At 36.2% G+C, this 21,823-nt stretch overlaps 1 protein-coding gene across 1 annotated transcript in view; it reads left to right on the plus strand.

Annotated features, from left to right (window-relative positions):
* The first annotated feature begins 5,832 nt into the window (after positions 1–5,832).
* The window catches only part of NEBL (nebulette), a 91,287-nt gene continuing 75,296 nt past the window's right edge, over positions 5,833–21,823 (plus strand). The window contains exons 1-5 of the mRNA XM_026064960.1: positions 5,833–5,916; positions 5,995–6,066; positions 11,633–11,737; positions 13,920–14,030; positions 20,346–20,456. Coding sequence (XP_025920745.1) covers positions 5,833–5,916; positions 5,995–6,066; positions 11,633–11,737; positions 13,920–14,030; positions 20,346–20,456 — 483 coding nt within the window. The remainder of the gene's footprint in view (positions 5,917–5,994; positions 6,067–11,632; positions 11,738–13,919; positions 14,031–20,345; positions 20,457–21,823) is intronic.

Below are 21,823 nucleotides of genomic sequence, written 5' to 3' on the forward strand. Positions count from 1 at the left end.
TCTTTAGGAGGATGAAATCGAGCCACAAGGTAGAGGGTAGCTCAGGTGTGTAGTGCTCTCCACCAGCTGTAGGTGACTACCAGTGTGTAGATGTCTGAAATCTGTTAACACAAACCCCACTGATGGAAATGAGAGCTCCAGCTGTGTGGGTAGTTGGAATAGTTATCTTGGCTATTCATTATTAAGACCTCCTGAGTGCTGAAAGCCTGAACTGCCATGCCCCAGAACCATTAGCTCTGGTGGACTTCCAAACCTGCTTGGTCACTTGACTAAGGTGAAAAGGGTTTTATGACACTGGGCAAGAAAGGGAAATGCTATAACTACATCATGTAGAATAGATTAAACAGTTGCAATGTAGCCAGATATGAGTGATTCTAGTCTGAGCTCCTGATGCATGAATTTGTGAATACAGCTGTAGGATCACGATCATGAAGCATTATAATATGCATAAAGCATTATAATATGCATGAAGCAGATTTTTCAGTTTTCTGGTTAAACTTGGGAGTGGGGGAGGAAGGAGGGAATCAAATGCCCTGTGTTGTTGAGAATTTAATTTCTTGGCAAATGAAAAATTAAAAGAAATAAGTGAAACTATATAACGCATTTAGAAAATATCATCACCATTTTCTTGGGCTAAAAGCTATTATGCAAACGTAGTAGGAGCTTATGAATATTGTCAGACAAATGAAACTTTTTTTTTTTTTAGAACATACTTTATTATGTGAAAAGTTTTATGCTGGCCTATTTCAATATATTGTAACTGATTACAGCTAAGGTAACATCTACGTGGTACAACCTTGTGCCATGAGAAATACTCCCACTTCTTCTGAATGAGTTAGTGTGATCCGCTTTTCAGGATACTTAGCTGTGTGGGAAAGAGTTTGTTAACTCAGGCAGTGTCATGCTAACATAGTTACACTGCTTCTGTTAGCTAGATTAAGTCCTGCTTCTGTTAACTAGATTAAGTCAGGCATTACTACGTGAAACTAGTTGTACCATGCAAGCATCTTAAGTGCTGTGACATCAAGGTCCAGTTGTGCTAGACATCTTCTCAGTGAGCATTCATTTGGTCAAAAAACATCTGTATTTGTGGTATGTAAGGCACTGGAAATTCATTAGGTATTCTGGGATTCACACATTAGAGTTCTAACATCTCATTTGTATGTGTCTTTAAAAATACTATTCCAACTCTCATGGATTTACCAAAATCTTTATAAAAGAATTTTCATTGATTTGAAAACCTTCACTTAGAAGCATAAGATATTTGCAGATTTTGAAGTGTTGTTGATAAATGTTTTGTGATCTGTTCGTGATCTGACAGATACAAGCTTATGGTTAAGCTTCTTCTATAAATAGAACCATCTCTTGAATTTCTTTTGTTAATGTTAATTGGTGTTTCATGTTCAGGGGAGATTAAAATAGGCAGTCTGGCAACCCTCGCTTTCTTTCTGTTTGTGATTGTGATGCTGATAGCCTAACTATGAACTTCCGTGTGCAGCGTTGCTAGTAACTTCCAGTCTGATAGATGGATCTTTCTTGAAATGAGAAGTAATTGAATTTCAGTGTTTACCAGTTCCTTGCGTGCTTTTTGAAGAGAGACCAACAGCTGTGTTGTGTTGAATTAATTGTGCTTATTTCAGTGATGTGTATAGCTGTCCAGGGAGAACAGAAAATAATGTTGTCATTTCAAGGAAGTCTGTGGGTTGATTTTGAACTCAGTGGAAGCAGGATGGTTAAAGCATTAAAACTGTCTGCTTCTGTTCTTACTGGAGTTTCAGTCCAGAATTGCAAAGCAGTGCAATATTCACAACCTACACCTCTTACTATAGTGCTGTGCAGATTTTTCCAGCTGAAGTATCTCAGTCCTTAACTTGCAACCTATGTTCAAGTACCCCATGAAGAAGTCTGCTGTATATGTTTGAGGAGCTTGTGGCATTTCTGGTACCCTTTCTAGGACAAGCATGGTTACTGCTGTTCAGTGAAGTGGTAGAGAACCTCTTTTAGCCCAGTGATACTTGCGGATATTGCAAGTCTAACAGGGGCTTTTGGGAACTGTCCACAGAATTGTTTGTTCAGTGACAGAACTGCGACTAACTGCTAAATTGCTGGGTGTATCAGGGTCAAATGAGATAAGGCATTTTAACTTGCTGGGCTAACGTCTCCCAAATGCATTTCTTAAGAGACCATCTGATGAAGGAGCAAGGAGGTGGCAGGGGGGTTGGCCAGGTATGGACACAGCTGTGTGATCAAAACAGAAAAGCTGCGCAACAGTGTGACTGAATCATTCACGTACTGTGCCAACTGGTGCTAATGGAGAATAGAGCTTCTTTATTCCCCGTGCTTTCTCTCTTTCGGCCTCATCAGTAAATATGCATTTAGGCCAAGCACTCAAGTAATGTTCTGTGTCAAAAAATACTGACACAATCACGTGATGACTGTAGGTGTCCAGGGATTCAGCTGTCTCCTTTCATGTGATAAACTGTGTAGGTTACTTCTGGAAGGCTTTTCTTCTTTGTCTGAAGTTAATATGCAGTAAGTTTGATGTGGGAGTGTAAGTATAAGTTGCTTACTGCAAATATTGTGGTTCTGTGAACAATCTAGACATCACACATAATTATTTTGATTTTGTTGCAGTTTCTTTAACAAAACAGCCTAGTTCTTACAGCTAAATTTGAGGAAATATACAGCTTATATATAAAAAGTCTGTGCAGAGTGACTGGACACAGAGATTTGGAGTTCTAAAGCRCTTCCTTATAAAATTTGAATGAATTATAATTGGGTACTTCCCTGAAGAACCCACTTTGCCCTGTTGTGTGTGTGCACAGCTCCTAAGATATTCTTAAAATATCAAGAATACAAGAATAATGTATTCTAATTTTGTCATGGCTTGTATGTATAGAAATATTATTTTGTGTATGCACCTTAGCAGCCCATTAGAGTGTTGTTTTCTTAAAATTTCTGTGCCATTGGACTTTGTGATAAACAAATCTCTGATGTTTAATGCCAGAACATATGACTACAAATTCCATTATAGAGAGTGGAAAATATTTCAGAAATGTAAGTTTGGAGGTTTTGGTAAAAATGCAGATTTTGCAGGTGAAAACTCATCTTTAATGAAACATGCTTTATAACATGCTTTTTAAAGATGTAATACTGTCAGTATTTAACTAGGTCTTTGTTCAGATTAGATTTAGTATTTTAGAATAGCTTTTAAAATACCTGTAACCATACACAAATAGCTATTATGCCACACATGCCTGCTGATCCTAGTTTATTTATTGCCTCTTATGAAAGTAACTTAAACTTGTTCTTGACCTGCAGGTTCCTRATAGAACCATAATGCACTTCTAAACTGTGCAACTCTTAATTGTTCATAAGAAATTCTTTTCTTAGTTATATCTGGATATATTTATTTGTCAGGGTTGTTTTGGTGTCGCTTTATTGCACATGCAATGTTACCTAACAGTACTCTGTGTTTTGGGGAGGAAGAAAAGAGGGGAGATGGGTTTCTGTATCTTACAGTCTCTTCTTACTGCATCTGTTACCTGAAGCTTGCYATATTGAATAACTTCTGTATGTTTAGTTGGTACTGTGGTATTTTTCCCTTGCTCCTTTAGAGCTTGGTATTATAATTTTCTTTAATATCATGAGCTATGGCAGCTGTCCTGCAATCCTGGTATTATGAAGGTTGTATGGGACACAGCACATTTGAATGCTCAATTATGCCTGGCCCAGGAGATGCAAAATTGGGAAAGAAAATGAATTCTTTCAAACCAATTAAAGAAAAAGCAGATTTTTATTATGAGGAAATCTTTATGCGAAAACCACAAATAATCTGTAAATATTGGTATCTCCAACCACTGAAAACCCACCAGATATAATGTAAGCTGGTTAAAAAGCTAAAAAACAAAAAACAAAAAAAACCCTGAACAGTTTTGTCTCTGTCATTTTGACAATATTTGATTTTCAGTGCAAAAAATAACAAAAGATTTCCCCACATTTGACAAGTTTTGCAGCTACTAATAACTCTTTCCCACTCTCTTAAATACTTTTCAATGTCTCCACTTAAAAAATTTATTAAATATATGAAGGAAAGGGAAATTAACCATCCTGGAAGAATACAGTGTTGGCAGTATTATCACAAAAATCCAGAACTGAAGCCTTGGTGCTACATTTCTGTGTGGCACTTCTGTAGATGCTCTGTCTCCTTGATATGTGGTCCTTCAAGTCATGCATGAGTCTGTTGCTTAGGAATGTATTTGCTATGACCATAATATTCAGAAATGACCTGTTATTATTAATACCCAACTCAAAAGACTAAACTGTTTGTTTCCACGAAGATAAGACATCTTAAGCTCCAAAAGTAGCCAGTGTAATTTATAGGTAATCCTCACCTGTGCAAACCAGACTTCCACGTTTCAACCTGAACAGCAGCAATGCTTATCCAAATCTGGACTTTTAGGAGCTTATGTTTGAAACAGTGGAATAAAAAACCCTGAAGTTTTCTGTACTATGAATGTATAAGGAATCGTGTCTCCTGATTATTATGGACTGAAAGCTGTTCATGCCTTTTTTTCTTAAAAATTCTTTCAATTTTTCAGACTCTTCTTTAACACAGTCAAATACTGTATTTTTTCCATCCTTGAAATGTTTCTTTTTCAAAAGAAATGTATGTTTTTTAAAAAAGCTCTAGGGACATTTTGTTTGGGCACAAGTACTTAATATTCCTTAAAGAGTTCTTTTTTTAAGAGTATGCATTCCTTATATCTTCCATATAGATACAGGCTCCAAATGGAAATCTACTACTCTAGAGATTTTGCCTGATTGCAAACCTCTGTAGAGGTGAATCACTCTGCTAGATGAACTTCAAAATCATGACCTCTATAAAATGAGAAGTATACATGCTACAGTTAGGACAGAAAAATCGTATTAAAATGCTGCTTAAYCCAACTGGTCCTATAATACATCCTTGCTTGTTTTACAGAAGCAAACACTGTGGCACTATATCCATTGGCAAAAGGATATTTCAGTTTCATTGCAGCTGGAATGAATGACTTCATACTGAAAAAGGTTGGTTTTGAGTCTACAAGTCATGACCATTTTTTATCAGTGAATGAAAATATGTATGTGTGTAAATACATAACCATGTATATTTGTAAATATGCATACGTGTTTGTGTATGCATAGGTTTCCACTTCAGCTAACCTAATATGCAGAGCATTTAAGGAATTTTATGTTTCATGGGAAAAATATGTTTTCTGAAAAATGTACTAAAAGTTCGATCCACTGGAAAACTGGAAGAGTGTGTGTGTGTGTGTGCATGTTTTTAAATCAAAAAGCTCTGTCATTGGACCAACTAAATAAAGTTTTGTGATAACTGGTTTTGGAGTCTGTGATGTCTTAAATCTTAGAACTGGGTAGTTTTCCCATAACCTTAGAATCTATGTTCCTCTTTTAAGCCTGTTAATTTTAGTGAATTACTTACATTATGAATTTATTGAATTACAGGATTTTAATTAAATATGTTCTTAGACATTTTAAAAATAGTTGACCGGGAAAGGTCACAATTATGTTTTATCAGTAAGAAGCATTAGCTCTGCTGAGACTGATAGCTAGCAAGGCCATCTGCAGTGCCTTTCAGTTCACTCACACTGAATTGTTCAGATAAAGACTGTCAAGTGCTGCCTAAATAAGGAAGGAGCCTTGGTAAAGTTAAGTGCAGTGGAGGACACAAATGAAGCATTGATTCCAGGCATGCTGTAGAGTCTGAGCTGTTTCCTGCAGCACTGAATCTTCTAGAGTTTTTATTGTTGTTTTCTCTAAAGTACTAAAATGCGAGTATCTGTCATTCAGGATTTCAGGGAGGATGAAAATGAGGAGGGAAAGGAAGAGGAAAAGGTGAGTGAAAAAACAATAGCTTTGAAAAGTACTTATTTCTTTCTCTTCTTACTGTTTTAGAAGAATAACCCTGGAATGATTATCTTTCTTTTATAGGTCTTCCTCAAGCCTGTTATTGAAGACAGAAATATAGAACTGGCCCGAAAATGCACTGAAATAATAAGTGATGTAAGTGATAGTGACTGTTTGCACCCTAACATTTGCATTTTTTTTTCAGTGACTATATTTACCATGTGTATACATTTGCCGTATATATTTATTCAGATATGTACAATGCTRTGTGTGCCGATTGAAGGCTCAAATACAAAAACAGAGTAATACAAAAGCACTGCCTACTCTGATACCTGAAATGATCAACCCCAGCAGGATGAGCTTCTCTGAGTGCTTGGGCAGTGTGAAGCACAGGCACTTACGGGCCTTGGGAAGGAGGAAGTTCTGAAATGTCGGTCTCACAGAATGATACTGTTACAGTGGGTCTGCTCTAAAAATGAGAGGGTTTCTCCCATGAGAATTTCTTTGCTGATTTCACAAGGAAAATGCAGTATCTTTTCTAGTTATAGCCTTATCCTGTCAATTTTTATTGGTTAAAACGGAACTGGGCGCCAATATGCATAGCTGTAAGGAGGGAGGATAAAAATCAAATAGATGAACTTTGATTAATATCTGTCAGTCTGTTTACAGAGGAAGTTAAATTGCTATGGTGATAGAAGTTCAATACTGCTTAGCATACTATTCTTGACTTAGGCTTATAGGAAAAATTCATTGAGATGTTAGGGTATCTTTAAAAATTATTTAACTTGGTAATTGAAGTCAAGAATTTCTAATACTTTTAAAATTGTAGATCAGGTATAAACATTATATAAACATTGCAGATCAGGTCTGAGATATTTCAATTGAAATTCCAATTGCTTCAATGCAACGACATCAAATTTAGCTTGGTTGATGTTTATTTCCATGTTCTTCTGGAAACGTGTTTCTGAAAAGTAACTTTTGTCATGTGAATTGGAATTAGAGTGATAGTTCTCCTTCACAGCCTGTTGAAGATGGCAGCTTGCAGCTGAGAAGACGTTACTGGGGAGAGCATGACTTGCTTTAACAAGTGTTCTTCTAAAGAAACTGAAAAGTGAGGGCTGGTTCGTATTGTAATATGATGTTTAGATTCAGGTTATTATTGTTTAAAGTGAAAGAGTATGTTGACTTTRTAAGAATAATACATACAGAATCTACACGTAAGGTACAAATTCATTAATAGGGCATAGAAAAGCATAGATAAGTGCCAGAATGACATTATCTAGGATGTGTAGGCATTACAGTGCTGGCTTGAAAGTGTGACTTGACAAGGTCAAAGCTTCCTCTTTGTCCATAGGCCATCTTGTAATACTTTTATCTTCATGGGATGACTGCTGAAAATTGGATAGACCCTTATGAGAAGCTAATAAGATGGCTCCCTTATAATCTCAAGCTATTTTAGAAAGTAGTAGAAGTTATTAATATTTTTATTGATGACTATCTACATTCTTTCTTTGGGAAATAAATGGCATGTGACACAATAAGTGCCTGCTAATTTATGTAAAGGCCAAAATGAAAATGGAGCTGCAGCACTAGCCTGACCTGAAAGATATTCACTGCTTCTGTGCAACTTGTTTTTAAACATGGTTGCTGTAAAGGCAAAAACACCCTGAAAAATGCTGAAGAAATTTTTGCTTTATTTGAAAAGGAACTGTTACTGAGCTGTGTACCCATTAGGAGTAATATTGGCTGTGGCTGTTAATTAACTGATAAATGGAGTGACTATATTTTCTCTCATTTTCTGCAGAGGCTTGGGGCTAAGGTGAATAAGTTAAACCAGGTTCCTGAAGTCTATAAGGTTCAGAGATGTGGGCTTTTGCTGAAAGCTTGTGATGCATTTAGCCTGTAAGTGTGTCAGATTTTCCCTGAGATATGTAAAGCATAATGGCATAGYGTCATTAATGCTTTCAAAGCGATAGTAATGTGTAATGGTCCAGAACCAATTTAATTTCAAAGAAGATTCTCTGTGTTTTAAAATGGGACCCAGTTTTGGGACTTATCCAGCATCCACTGAAATCAGTAGGTGTTTTTTCATTGGCTCTAATGGAATATGAGTATGGTTCAGGGATTGATTTTTGTCTCCCAGAATTTTTTTGCTATAATTAGAATTTCTTGTGATTAGTGGGGGTAAGTTTCCTCTCCCTGCACATTTTGTAAATTGTGGAGGCCAATAAGCTGCAAAGAGTTTGCATATTTGCTTTTGATTTTTTTGACTTATCAACATTCACAACTTTTTAGATTTGCTCGATGCTTTTTTGCAGGAGTCTTTGCCCAAACTGCTTTCTGTTTGTGTATRTGTATCATTGGTGCATGTCTGTACATTTTATGTGTACAGTGGTTATGGGTCTTGCAGTTTTACCCTAAGATGACCTTGTGACAGCAGCCTGTGTCCTTGTTGACCACAAGACTAGATGATTGTCCTTTTCTGCCTGTGGAGCTGTCAGCACAACCACTCCRTCAGAATGCAGTGGCGTGAGTGCTCATGACTTGAGATACTGTGATTGCATTGTGCTCACCCGGCATTCTTTGGAGTCTGACTTTAAATTGGCAATATTATTTCAAAAAACAGTTGTGATGACAGTCCTTAGTGCATGTGTAACTGTCAGCCTTGAGCTGTATGTAGGGGGAAGGTGTGAAGTGTGTATGTGCTCCTGTTGTTGAGGAAATCCTCCATTGCATTTGAGGTTGGCAGATGTTTGTTCTGTGGCTGTGATACCCCCTGAATTGTTCTTCTCCAAAGCCATTTTATTTAATCTCCCTCCATTAAGCAATTTTATTTCAAAGATTTTTTTCAAAGCTGTCATGTGTACTGGGTTTATATGAGTTACCTTCCTATCCAGGCCTTTTCTCTTCCGTATTGAAATTGAGCCTGTCCATTTGCTTGTATTATTTGTATTTTATTATCTCTTCATCTCTTCTTTGTTTTGATTATACAGTGTGATGTTATGAATACTATTATAAGCAGAAAGAGGAGTTATTGTACAAATAAAATGATCATTAACCAAATTGTCATAATCCTTTCTTGTGGAGAGGAAGACACTGTGCCGTGTGAAGATGCTACTGAATTTTAGTTATGCATGGCACCAATGTTTCTTTTCACCTACAGCAAAAAATTGCACCACTTACTATCTAACTGCCCCTGTATGAAGTCCAACTGTGCTTTAGCATGTCTTCTCCTCAGCTCAGCATCAAGTTCAAATCTTACTCCTCATTTGTCATGCAATAATTCTGTGGTCTCTTTGTTATAAAGCAGGAGCTACAGAGGCACAGAGTCAAGTATAGAAACAGAGTGCCTTGCCACTGATACAGTAGGCTTGTTGCCACTTCAGGATGGAGCTATTCCTCTGGTCTGACCATTATTAATCACAGCCTCTGACTCAGGACGACTTTGAAGTCCAAATTGGTGGAGGCTAGGAAAATACCCTGGGGCAATAATCCTGTATACTTGCCCCATTCTTACACTTCTGTCTAGACTTCTGTGGGCCACAGAGAGAGGATTTTGTATTAGATGGATCTGTGATCTGACACAGTTCTTCCAGTCTTATGAGAGATTATAAATTAAGAAGTGTGGGGATTGCAAAGGGAATCGGTAGTGGAAAAAAGTCCATTGTGCTCTAGCATAGGAACTAGATGAAACAGTTCAGACCTTTTTGTGGCTTTTCTAAGCTTAATGGATCTTTGAGAGATGACGGTTCTGTAATGGATCTTTGCATGATGACTGTCAACATAGTTAACACCAGTGATGTCAAAATACTAAGAGCAGGGTTTACAGTTTACCTGTATTTAAATTTGATTAATATGTGCTCCTGAATACAAGGGAAAGGTGGCTGCTTGGATTAGGCTGCTAGGACCAGAGCCATTCCCTTAGCCTGCTCCTGAGTTTCCCTTGTGAGAAAGACTGATAGAGCAGGCCATGGGCAAGATGAGTTTCCCTAGGGAGCCACAGCCTGCAGGTTGGATGACTTTGTTTGTAATATAAAGTTTGGTTTTGCCATATAAAAGTCCACTGAGGAAAAAAAATTACAATTTGAAACTTACTCTTCTGTTGTCATATATTGCTCTGTGATTACCTAAGAGTACAGCGTCACACAAACAGGTTACATGGACCATTGGATTGGTGAGGCCCTGAGCAAAGTGGTGACAGACTGTAATTTTGCACCCTGTGTTCCAGAAAAAGTTTTTATTTAAAATACACTGTTCCCTTAAGGGAGGCAATATGACTTGGTAATAAGATGTAGACTCCTTCAGTAGTCCAAATCTGGATGAGATCAGTAAAAATTTTTCCCTGTGTGATGGTTATGTAGTTGCCTGTCTGAAATGAACTTGACCTTATCTAATCCGTTGTGTGGTGGACAAAAAGCTTACATCAGAAAGGCCAAGAGCTGATTCTGCGTAAGCTGCCATCTTTCTGATGAATTTTCCAAGTCACTTTTGAGTAACGTAGGCTAGAACTGGTGATGTTCATTAAGGTTTCAGAGAAAGAGGAAATGAAGACTGCATATTTCGGTAATGTTCAGGCGCAGGTCACACTGCTTCTGTCAGTGCTTGTCAGCAAGTCTGCAGTGTGTAGAATGTGCAAATGAGGTTAGAGAAATGGTAGCAGATAGCAATCAGGAAATTTTAATCCTAAATAATTAAATTTTCACTGAACTRAACCATGCTATGTACAAAGAAAGAAATGTCAGTAAAAAACGTTAAGGCTGCTTATTGGGAGTACCTTTAAAAGTAAGGACTATCCATGTAAGGTGTCAGTCTTTTTAAGATGTAGTCCAGCTCATCATATTCGCCATGTTCCTTCATACAGATCCTATCTTAGAAAACTCCCTATATCTTCACCATGTCCAGTTTCATCATACATTTCCTACTCTTGACAATCCCACTAATACAAAATGTAAGTCTGACTTCATCAACAGTCAGGTGATTATTTTTAGGTAACTGCTTACTGGACCTGCATACTGCTAGAAATATTGTTTGCCCCTGAGTAAGGAAAAGATTGGGACTTTATGTTGTTTTTGAAAAGAATAAGCACTTGTTTTTCTGCAAAATACGCTTTGTTTCAAAAAGAGTTTCTGTTGTGCATAGACAGAACTTTAGAAGTGGCTCAATTTAAAATTTGCTCCCTTTTAAAGAGTCTCTGACAGACCTGCATGTCACAACTATCTGGGTGCTTTGTAGCCAGTGATTTGGCAATGACCTTCTAAATTTATTCATGTAACTCTCGGATTCATAAAGAGACATTTTATTATACTATAGTAAAATACAGATTCTGTGCTTGCAATGTTGGGGTTAGAACCTGGTTTAACAATTTTATCTTTGAGATCAAGGAGAAAATGCTTTCTTCAATTACCCTTTCTTTAGAGATACTGGAACATCTGTGAACAGTGGTGAAAGTGTGCTGTAGGTATAGAGAAGAATTCTGTCTTTTTCATCTTTAATATCAAAGAGTTTTGTGATTTTTCACATAGACCTGATACCCTGTGTGAAAACTATGTATTTCCCTATGTGGCTTAATTTGATCCAGCCTGTGATATTTGCTAGCCACCCAGCATAGTACCCAGAATTTTAGCATCCGGTCTGAACGAGTAGAATTACTCTAATAAAGATAGCCATTGTATGCTTTTCTATTTTTAAGAACAATTAAACTTCTTTTTTTTCCTCTTTGTAGATACACTATAAGGAAGAGTTTGAAAAATCTAAGGGCAAGTGCATATTTGTACCTGACACCCCTCAGCTAAAACATGTGAAAAGTCTTGGTGCTTTTATTTCTGAGGTAAGACCTAAAAGATTGCAGAATTCTCTCTTGGTACTTATTCCTCCTCAAAACTCTCTGAATTGAAGATGTGTGTTTTTCAGTAGGGGAAGGAGGGCTTATTCCAAACAACAATTCAATTCAGTTTAAAGATCAAGTGAGTTAAAGAACTGGAATTACTTTATGCTGGGTGTGAGTAATAATAATTTGGAGTTATATAACACTTTTCTTTGAGGGTTCCACGCTATTTTATTGACAGTTCTGAGACAGTAATAGCTGTCCCATTTTATAGATGGATAAACTGAGAAAGAGCAAAATGATTTCTTTTAGTTAGTTATTCAATAATGACAAGGTATGTGAATTATAACTGTGCGTAGTTGCCCTGCTGTGGAGGATTCACAGCCTCACTACCAAACAGGAGGAGAGAAGGAACTGTTATCACCCCGGCCGTCAGTGAGGGAGCTGGGGCAGAGATCAGGTAAATACCGTCTCCATGTGCATCAATGCCCATGCATGCCCATGTGTGAGTTTTTTTAGGTCTTCATGTATGCACACGTACACACGTATATTACTACAGTGATAAACAATTGGCATCTTCTGAATGACAGAGCACAATTTACCACCAGCTCTTTGTGTCGCAGGTATAAGGTGTCATAGGGTTGCATCTTTGATTATTTTTCATAGCCGAGAATAGCATTAGGAGTTTTAACTGACAGACAATTGCTTTTGTTGAGGAGCTGTTGGTTCCGAGTGATTCTTCTGTCCTTGTGACCCTTGGAAAACTTAATTTTTTGGTGCCTCATTTTTTCGTGCTACCTCTTTGTTTATGATAAAGGATATTCCACTATCCCTACTGGAGTTATGTAATTTATATACATTCTCTATACTATGATATATATTTGTTTGCTGTACGTCTACATCCAATATAAATGCATCTGACTGATATTTTTGTGCTATTTATCTTCATATTTCTGAGATAGAATAATTCCCAAATAGCATAAATATGAAATTATATTAACTTTCTAAGAGACAGACTACTGTATAGTCTACAAAAATGCAATACAGTGAAAAAATTTATAGAATCCACTTGTATGATATCAAAGAAAAGCTGCTAATCATTAATTGAAGAAGATTTACAGATACAAGGATATTAGTTTTTTTTTTTWAAAAAATACAATATCTTTTATAGTATGAAACTTTTGTATAGTCTGCTGCTAGATGCATTACCTAAACCCAATAATGTGATGAATGGTTTATCTGGTAAATTACTGACCTCTAGTGTCTCATAACCTGTTTTGGTGAAACTTGAATACTTCTAAAATTGKCTCTTGGCAGCATGTCTACTGAACTGAAAAGGAGCCTTCTGTTCAGGAGAACATCAATAAATACTATAGCAAATTATTGATATATAGAATTAGTCTCTAATAAATAGTACAGTAGGTACTAGTAATAGTACTAGTACTGTACTAGTAATAGTACAGTAAGTTAATGACATTAGACAGTATAATTTCAGGTATTCTTTGGTATTTATGATTACTTTCAAAATAATACCTGATATTATTGTTTTTTGAGTTTGAAAAACTTTGATCTGGAGGAAAAGCCCCTCAAATTTAGAACTATTGTTCTAGCCTGTCACAAGGCCCTTTTATTAGGAATTGCTAGTATTGAGCACTGGAGAAAGCACAGAAGAAATAAAAAGGAATTTAAAAATGAGTCTGTAATATGAAAAGATTAAGTAGAAATGATGACAGAAATGCTAGTTTCAGTGTTCCTGCCTTTTCCAGTTACATTTAATTGCTACTACATACTAATCAGTAAAATATTTTACTACTGGCTTCTCATTGTTCCCATTGTGAAAAACTTTGAAAAATGGAATGAAAAATATAGTTTGAGTTTTTTTGGAAATGATTTAATAAAGGGTAGAGACAATAGCTGCCTTGCTTACCTTATTTAATACTTTCCTCCAAATTCTTGAATTTAATTAGCTGGTACTTCACATAGCTTCGTGAATTAGACACGTGCATCTGAAGTATTTTAAAGTTATTATTTGAAGATCTATTTTTGCTTGAAAGTTTAGAAGACAGTAGCAGAACTTTTCCAGTTCTGCTGATCTTTATGCCATTTTATTTAACAGAAAAAAACAATATGTATTATGACTATTTGACTTAATTTGCATTACATGTCACCTTTTTATCTCCTGTAGGTGAAGTACAAAGGAGCTGCTAAGAAAAACCTTTCCAACTCTCTGTATCAGCAGATGCCAGCCACAATTGACAGTGTATTTGCAAAAGAATTAACACAGCTACAGAGCAAGGTGCAATTTTAAAACAGAAAGATTATTGTGGTATTAATTGCATGACCGAATATTACCAATTTGAACAGTGCTTTTGAATGGATACTTGATTGCCTATTTGATTTATTTAGGTCAGTTTATCAGCATAATGGAATGACTTCAAGAACTCACTTTTAAAATGCTGAGAATCTGACTCATTATGTTGATTAAATACAAATTTAAAAACAGGCAGTCTGTTCATCAGTCCAACAAAGCCATTAGAAATCCACGGACGCAATAAGGAATTATTTAATTCCATGACATTGCATTGTGTATTTAGAGGAGAGAAACCTTAAATTACAACCATTTCAACTTTGCTGTCATAATAGATTTTTAAAATGTTTGATGCTGAAGCAAAGTGAAAAAAACCACAACACTTTAATGACTTCTACAAGTGCTCTACAAGTGCTCACTGCTAATGGTAAAAATGTTTTTGATGTTATTATTAGTCCACATAGCACCACTCACAACAAAATTTAGAGAATTACAAATATAAAATCAAGTATATTGAATATAGTGCAAAACATGCTAACAACCAGTAAAATATTAAATTGTAACTGCTTCTATAGCTTAGAAATAATACCCTTAATGTAGGCTGATGACCCCTAGCTTCCATTGATTTCAATGGAATTGTATTAAGCTCTTCTAGCTTAATACAGAAAATCTATGAAGTGAACATRCTCCTAAATCCCTGTTATGGACTATATCCCAATATTTATTCTAATAATGCAGCAAATTTTTTTCCAAACAGGGAAAAATATTCAGAACAAAAGAAAACACTTCATTTTAGAGACAGCTTGTGGAGATATGCTTTGATTTAAAGTGATGTGCTAATCAAGGCTATAATAAGCAAATATAATAACATAAGATGTATTTTACTCTTTATAGTTTGAAATGGAACATATATACACTCAAAGGAATAAAGTAGTTGAAATGACATTAATGAGACATTTCATTGTGATTAGAAGAGTGATTAGATAGAAGAGTGATAGAAGAGATAGAAGATTAGATAGAAGAGATTAGAAGAGTGATAGAGTGATTAGAAGAATTACAGTAGAAATAAATTGAGAATTAAACTTGTATAACATTTTTAAACAGTTGGCTTGATTTATAAAACATTTCCACAGGATTGACTCCTGGATTCATTCCAAATGAGTACGTTCTACGTTAGTTTACACAAATGAGGTTAATTAACATTGGTGATGTGGCAGAAAAGATAAAGAACTGAGACTAAAAATGAAAGCATTTGAGTCAGCAAAAAAATAAACTCATAAGGAAAAGACTGACATTTTCATTTCATATTTTTGAAGGTTTTGTTCAATCATCCAACAGTCATGAAGAAACAAATATGCATATAGGAGGAGTTACAGTAAAGCAGAAATGCTTCCTGTAAAATTCATACCATCCCCTCAGGAATAGATGCATTATAAATCATAATGTACCATAAAACTTAAAGATACGCTGACACATTTTTCCAACTTGTGGTTACTGTTGCAAGGGACCTGAATTTAATGCTACTTTAAGAGAGATCCTAGGGGATTTTCTAGTGGAAAATCTTCTCTACAGTATTCAAATCTAATCCATATTGTGCCTATCACTGTGGTACCTAAGTTGCTAATACAAGGATTTTATATTTCAACTGGGTCAGGCTATGGCAAGGAGGATTTCTGCTGCATCTTCCTAGCTGTGACTGTAAATTTTCGGGTCATCAATTCAGCCAGGGGAAGGGGAGCGAGCACGGTGCCGGATGGCTGTTGTGCTGACACTCGCAAAAAGGCTGCTGGAGAACCAAGGCCACGGACTGTTTCTCAATCATACTGAGTTGATTTTAAATAGGTTCTGATTTCCAGAGATGGGGAAAAATATGGGTACCTGTCCTCCTTCCCRTTCCCATTGGAACACATTGACTCCTTTGACTCCCTCTTGCTGCTCCTTGGATGCCAGGCCTGGATCCAACGTGTTTGTTGCCAGCTGTCATGGGCGCTCTCCGGCGCTGCGGCACCGTGTTCCTGGCAGGGTCCGGAGCCTCGCTTGCCAAGCGGGCACGTTGCAGAGCGCACGAGACAGGCACTGCCTCTCCCCCGCCACCACCGGCTGCCCCAGGAGAGCAGGTGTGTGCTTGAGAAACGGCCTCTCTCCTGATTTCATGTTTGATTGTGAAACGGTGTGGCCACACCGCTGCTGCCCAGCATCTCCATGTTCTGCCTACCTGGATCTAGCCCAGTTTGTGGATTTTTATACACTATCTCAGATCATGCTGGTGATTTGCGAACTCAGAGGCCATTTGTGGAAAATTCCTTTTACTGATAAGAGATTATGGAGATAATTTCCCACCTACAGCTACCCTTCCCTGTCCTCTCCAGAGCAAATAGCCTCTGGTAGCGCTGTCTGCTGACTTGGCATTTGTTTGTGATGGCCATTGTCACTGCCGCCGGCAGAGCTGGGACTTTGTTCTCCCAGGACTCCAGTCCCGCAGTGCCAGCGCTGCCAGGACCTTGCCATGCTGCAGGGAGACCACAGTGCCCCGACAGCTCTGTTTCTCCTCCTGTGGAGCTTTCTGCCCATACTTGCTGTATTGGTGCATGCTCAGTTCCCTTGTTAGATGTACAGGAAAGAAGAAAGATGTTCCATCAAAAAAAAAATTTTTTTTTACTCTTTTATATTTCATGCAGAGCTGGCCTAAAGATGGAAATAAATACCTGGAGAGAAAGAAATCCATCCAAAATTTGGACAAAAAAATCATGACACTTTTTATGGGAAAAAATTGTTTCAGAAGAGTGAAAAGGAAGCTTCATATAAGCTTCACATATTTGGGCAGCTTCTATCAGTTTCATTTTTTCCCCTGAGTAGAAAAAATGACCGTAGCTTTCTAAGTACCTTTCTTAAGGTTGAGCAACCAGGTTTTCCTTGCTATCACTCTTTCATCCTGGCTGTCCTCAGGATAAGTCAGGGAGCAGCATTCTCTCTCCCCACCCCATGACTTCACCCTCTTTGCCAACTTGCAGAGCTCTCACCAATTTCACCATTCAGTGCAAACAGAAAATGCAGTTGACAAGAGTGGTCTAGGCAGGGAACCCCCATTTTGATTTTTCCAGAGAGGAAATGGACATTTTCTGGAAAAATTGCAATTTTCTTAAGGAAAATATTTCTGAAGGAAAAATTCAAATCATTGCTGGCTTTGTGCCAGTTTTTTTTCCTGTCTGAACACCAGTATACTGAGTTCTTACTTACATGGAATATTTTTTTTAATAAGGTGTCACAAACCATGATAAAGGTATTTAAAAGGGCTTGGGAGGAAATGATGTAAAGAAAAGAAAAAAAAGAAGTATGTGCTTCATCACTTTTTTTCATCACTTTATTTCTGCCATAAGAAGAGATTGCACTGTTTTTCTTCTTATCTGAAAGGAAGAATCTAAAACAAACTGAAGGCAGTTTAATTTTCTCCTTTGTGCAGTGCTGCAGTATCTCAGGTAGTAACTATATGTCAATGCTCAACAGTGTTTTCTGTTGGTTTTTAAAGATGATGACCCAAGTGGATCTTAAGCAATATTTTCAAGCTCTAGAGAAAGTTTTAGAGTTTTTTTTTTTACTTATGAACAGAATCCTTTAACTTTCAGATTTTTCTTTACTATAATATATCTATTTTTGTGGTTTACTGTTTAATTTACAGACATATCACACATTGTCCAACTGTTTAATGTAATTCTTCATTTTTCTTATGGTATAGCATCTCATGTTCAAGATTTCTTCTTTTTTAAGGTGGCAGGTACACTAGTCTCCTGGACTTCACTATTTTTGTTTTAAACAAATACATTGGATAATCTAATTCTCAGTCTAGAGATTAAAATGGCATTTTCTGTGTTCTTGAACATTTCCTCCTACAAAATCCTACATTAAAGATTTTAAGGTGAGAGTTCAGCTTAGTTCCCATTTCAATGGGAAATAAAAAAAATAAAAAATGCATTTAAGTTATTCTAAATTATTCCAAAACAGAGAGTGAGTCAGAGTTAAGTTAAAAGCCTTCCTTAATTCAGCTCTTTAATGACACAATGGTGTATGAAAGAGAGATAAGAAAAAGAAAAAAACTAATGCTTACAAATCAGTTCAATCTGAAATAATACCCACTTAAATTATTGTCTTGTATTCCTGGAGTTACTAAATAATACCACAACAGTGCAGCAGTTATGTGAGTGACCCCCAATACTTGATCTCTGTGTAGAGTACTGTGATGCATATGTATATTTGATAATTAAAATTCAGTTTAGTTACAGCTTGGAAATTCAGCAGGAAATGGGAAGTATGTGTATAAGCACATGGTAACATGTAAAATAGGAGTTCTAAGAATACTGATGAAATAATCATCATAAACGTGCTTCCATGCTTGCTTACCGGTGCTAGAACTGATTTACAAGTATGGCAATATTTCTTTACACCTGTCCGAATGACTACAGGAGACAACCATTTAACTCCCTCTAACCTGTGGTTCCTTCAAGGTTACATGATTAGGTTATAAAAAAATATTGTGAAAAGTTTAGTAAAAATGCAGCTGTCAAATAGCAAGCCAAATATTCTTACAGTAAGCTAAAGCAACAGTCTTTTTTCCAAGAATAGTGGACGCACAACTATAATTTCCATTAGTTCTCTCACACTGGGAGCTGATTTGCTTTTGATTTTTGCTGCCTTGGATAAATAGCCCGTTATGTCAACGTAAAAGTGTAGATGTTGATGCGAAGTGTTAATGTAGTAGAATATCTGTAAATTACTGGATTTTGGAAGTAACTGTAAGGCCTGCTTTTCAGAATTGTATTCAGTGGGGAACATCTTAAAAGTGACACTGTGAAGTAGGGGAAGTAGCAAAAGAGTTTTTGGGGCATATGTTTATATAGTAATTACAGTTTTGCAGCTGATTATGTGTTAGTGTTGCTTCAGTCTTGTTAAAGAGTATTTGCTTTCCCATTTGCAAAATGTGATTGGTATGGAGAAATCACGGTCATTTTTTGTTTCATTTAAGTTTTGCTTGTTTGTTTCCCCAGAGACCTAATCATTTTGGATTTACATTGTGTGAGCAGATGGCACATTTTATGTTTCCTAATCTTATACTTGCATTCATACAGTAGCAGTGCAAAAACCCTACTTTTTGTCGTAATCTTTCAGCCGATATATCATTTTGTAATCTGAGATAGTCAGTGCAGATACTTATATATTGCCTTGGGCATCCTGATCTGTGACTTGGATGCAATCTTGCTGCCTTAAACATAAACAGATACGACATTTTCTCACAGTTCTTAGTATCCTTTCCTAAAAGAGGCTGAATCACCATACCGAATCTTGCCTCAAAATTTTCACAGTATTCTTTTCACTGCTCTTGAAGGTTTTAATTTCAAATCCTCCTCCTGATCAGCTTTCAATCTTATTTAGTATTTGCTGTTTTCTTAGGGATTATTTTAATGCTTGCTCCAGAGAGTTATTAGAAAATGAATTTTCTTGATGCTTGCTGCTTCTTCAGGCATCAAACCTGGTGAATTTTCTTAATGTAAGCATAAAAGCTTATGACAAGGATAAGTGCAATATCAGCTTTTTGAGGCAGTTTTCGTATGTGATGCATGAGTATATGTAAGTATAACACAGTGCAGTGAAAGCTGGATGAATGCCCAACTTTCAACTCAATTTCTGTTATAAAAATGATTTTGTTTATAAACTCACATTCCAATTCCATTTTCCTTCAGAATGGTGACAATTGAATATAAATATTATTTTTCTTTGTGAACCTAGGGGCTAGTCAAAATGTGGATTGTGCTAATAATTTCCTAACAGTGGAAGAAATAGATGTTTGGCCTATATGTAATTCATGTAAACCTATTTATTTACAAGGAATGCGCAAAACACTTTCTTTTTTTCTGAACACAGGAAAAAACCCCAAACCTCAGAAAATACTTACTTTGCTAATAGGTTCAAGTGTATTTTGACCAAAATCCCTTTCCATTACGCTTTTCTTTGGGCCATATTTTCATCTTGTTAAGGTAACTTTTCTGTATCTGTATATGTGTACTTTGTTTTCTTCCTCATTTGTACTCATTCTTCAGTTAAAATAATAGACTCAGAGAAATCTCTCTGCTGACTGTGTGTCTGTTTTGGATAGAAGCTGCTCTTGGTTCAGGGTTCTGGTTCCGTTAAGGAGCTTTATTATTTGTTACATTTTTTCTGAATAGAGGCACACTACTACACTAGGTTTAACCCAGCTCATAATGTTATACCTGCTCTGCTGAGGTCACCAAAGTATACTGTTGGTCTTTTTAGGTTCTCTATAAACAAAAGCATGATGCTGAGAAGGGAACTTCAGATTATGCACACATGAAGGAACCTCCAGATATCAAGCATGCCATGGAAGTCCATAAATACCAGAGTGATGTAAGTATCCCCCTCTCTGGAATTAGTTCACTGGTTTTGGGTAGATAACCCTATTATATCTAACTGAAATAAACTGCGCATGGTATATTTTCATATTTCATTAGTGGGTTTTTTATATTATTTGCTATAATGTATTTTGGGATATGATGTGTATATAATATGCGCTACAAGTAATGTTATGTGACTTTTATGCTAAGCTGCATTGGAAAGTATTTGTTGTTATTTATTAATAGTAATTATTATTGTTAAATGCTATCAGTTTGAAACAAAATTACAAAGAAAGGCTTGCTGAATTCATAGATACCTACTTGAACTTTAAAACTATTTACATAATACTCTTCATTTACATAAACAGCAGTGTGGCTTCAGTATCTTATACTGTCAACATTCGTATAGTTCTGAGGGGTCTGTCTAGAGGAGAGAAGGGGAATATTTCTGCCCTGATCTTGCACACTTTTATGCACATGAATAACTTTATTCCCATCTCATGAATAAGTATCTAAGTGAGTTCCAAAGAATGACTCATGACTGAATTTAGAAAATCTGAGCCATTGAGTTCAGTTTGATGCTTAGAATTGTTTTATGTCATTGATAGAAGTATTTGTTCTCATAGTTTTAAGTACATAATTTACAAAAAAATTAGAGTATTTATGAATATTTTAAAAGTTTTTTTTACAGCTGTTTATTAACTTTTTGGAGTCTTCAGGTTTTCACAGTATAAAAGTATAATAATTGTCTTTATGTTTTTTATTAGTATCAAGTCAGGTTTGATTTCATGGTCTCTTACGCTAGCTCAGTGCATCATTGTTGGCATTAGAAATACTGCCAGGATCAGTGTTTTGAATTATACAAACACACCTTTGAGGAAAAATATATGTTTTTTTTAGGTTTTATAAAAGGTTACTTATGAAAAATGTGAATTTTAAGAGAAAATTGGCTAGAATAGTGAGGTCATTTTAAAGGGAACACAAAAACTGTAAGAACGGCCAACAAGTAAATACCTTCAAAATTATGATCCATTTCTGTTCTTTGTATGTAACAAAGTCAAATCAGGTAGATATGCGATTTTATTCCTCTTTTATTTTTCAGACAACTTGGGTATTTGTTTGTTAGCAACAATGTAGAAAATGAAGCTTAGCTGTTCACTTTGAATTATCTTAAATTTATCTTATCTTCCTTACTGACAGTGTAACAAACACTATTAAGTTATGTAGGCAGAAAGCTAAATGTCATCCTTAGATATATGTCCATGTGTGTAGAATCTTGACAGCTGGCCACTGATTGAAAGGCTGCTGGAAAACTTCAGGGAAGCATTATATTTGAAGAATAACTTCTTCTACTGCTGGGAAATACCTGAGTAGGAACTC

The sequence above is a fragment of the Apteryx rowi genome, unplaced genomic scaffold, assembly GCF_003343035.1.
Source record: "Apteryx rowi isolate R43461 unplaced genomic scaffold, aptRow1 scaffold_222, whole genome shotgun sequence".
Taxonomy (NCBI): domain Eukaryota; kingdom Metazoa; phylum Chordata; class Aves; order Apterygiformes; family Apterygidae; genus Apteryx; species Apteryx rowi.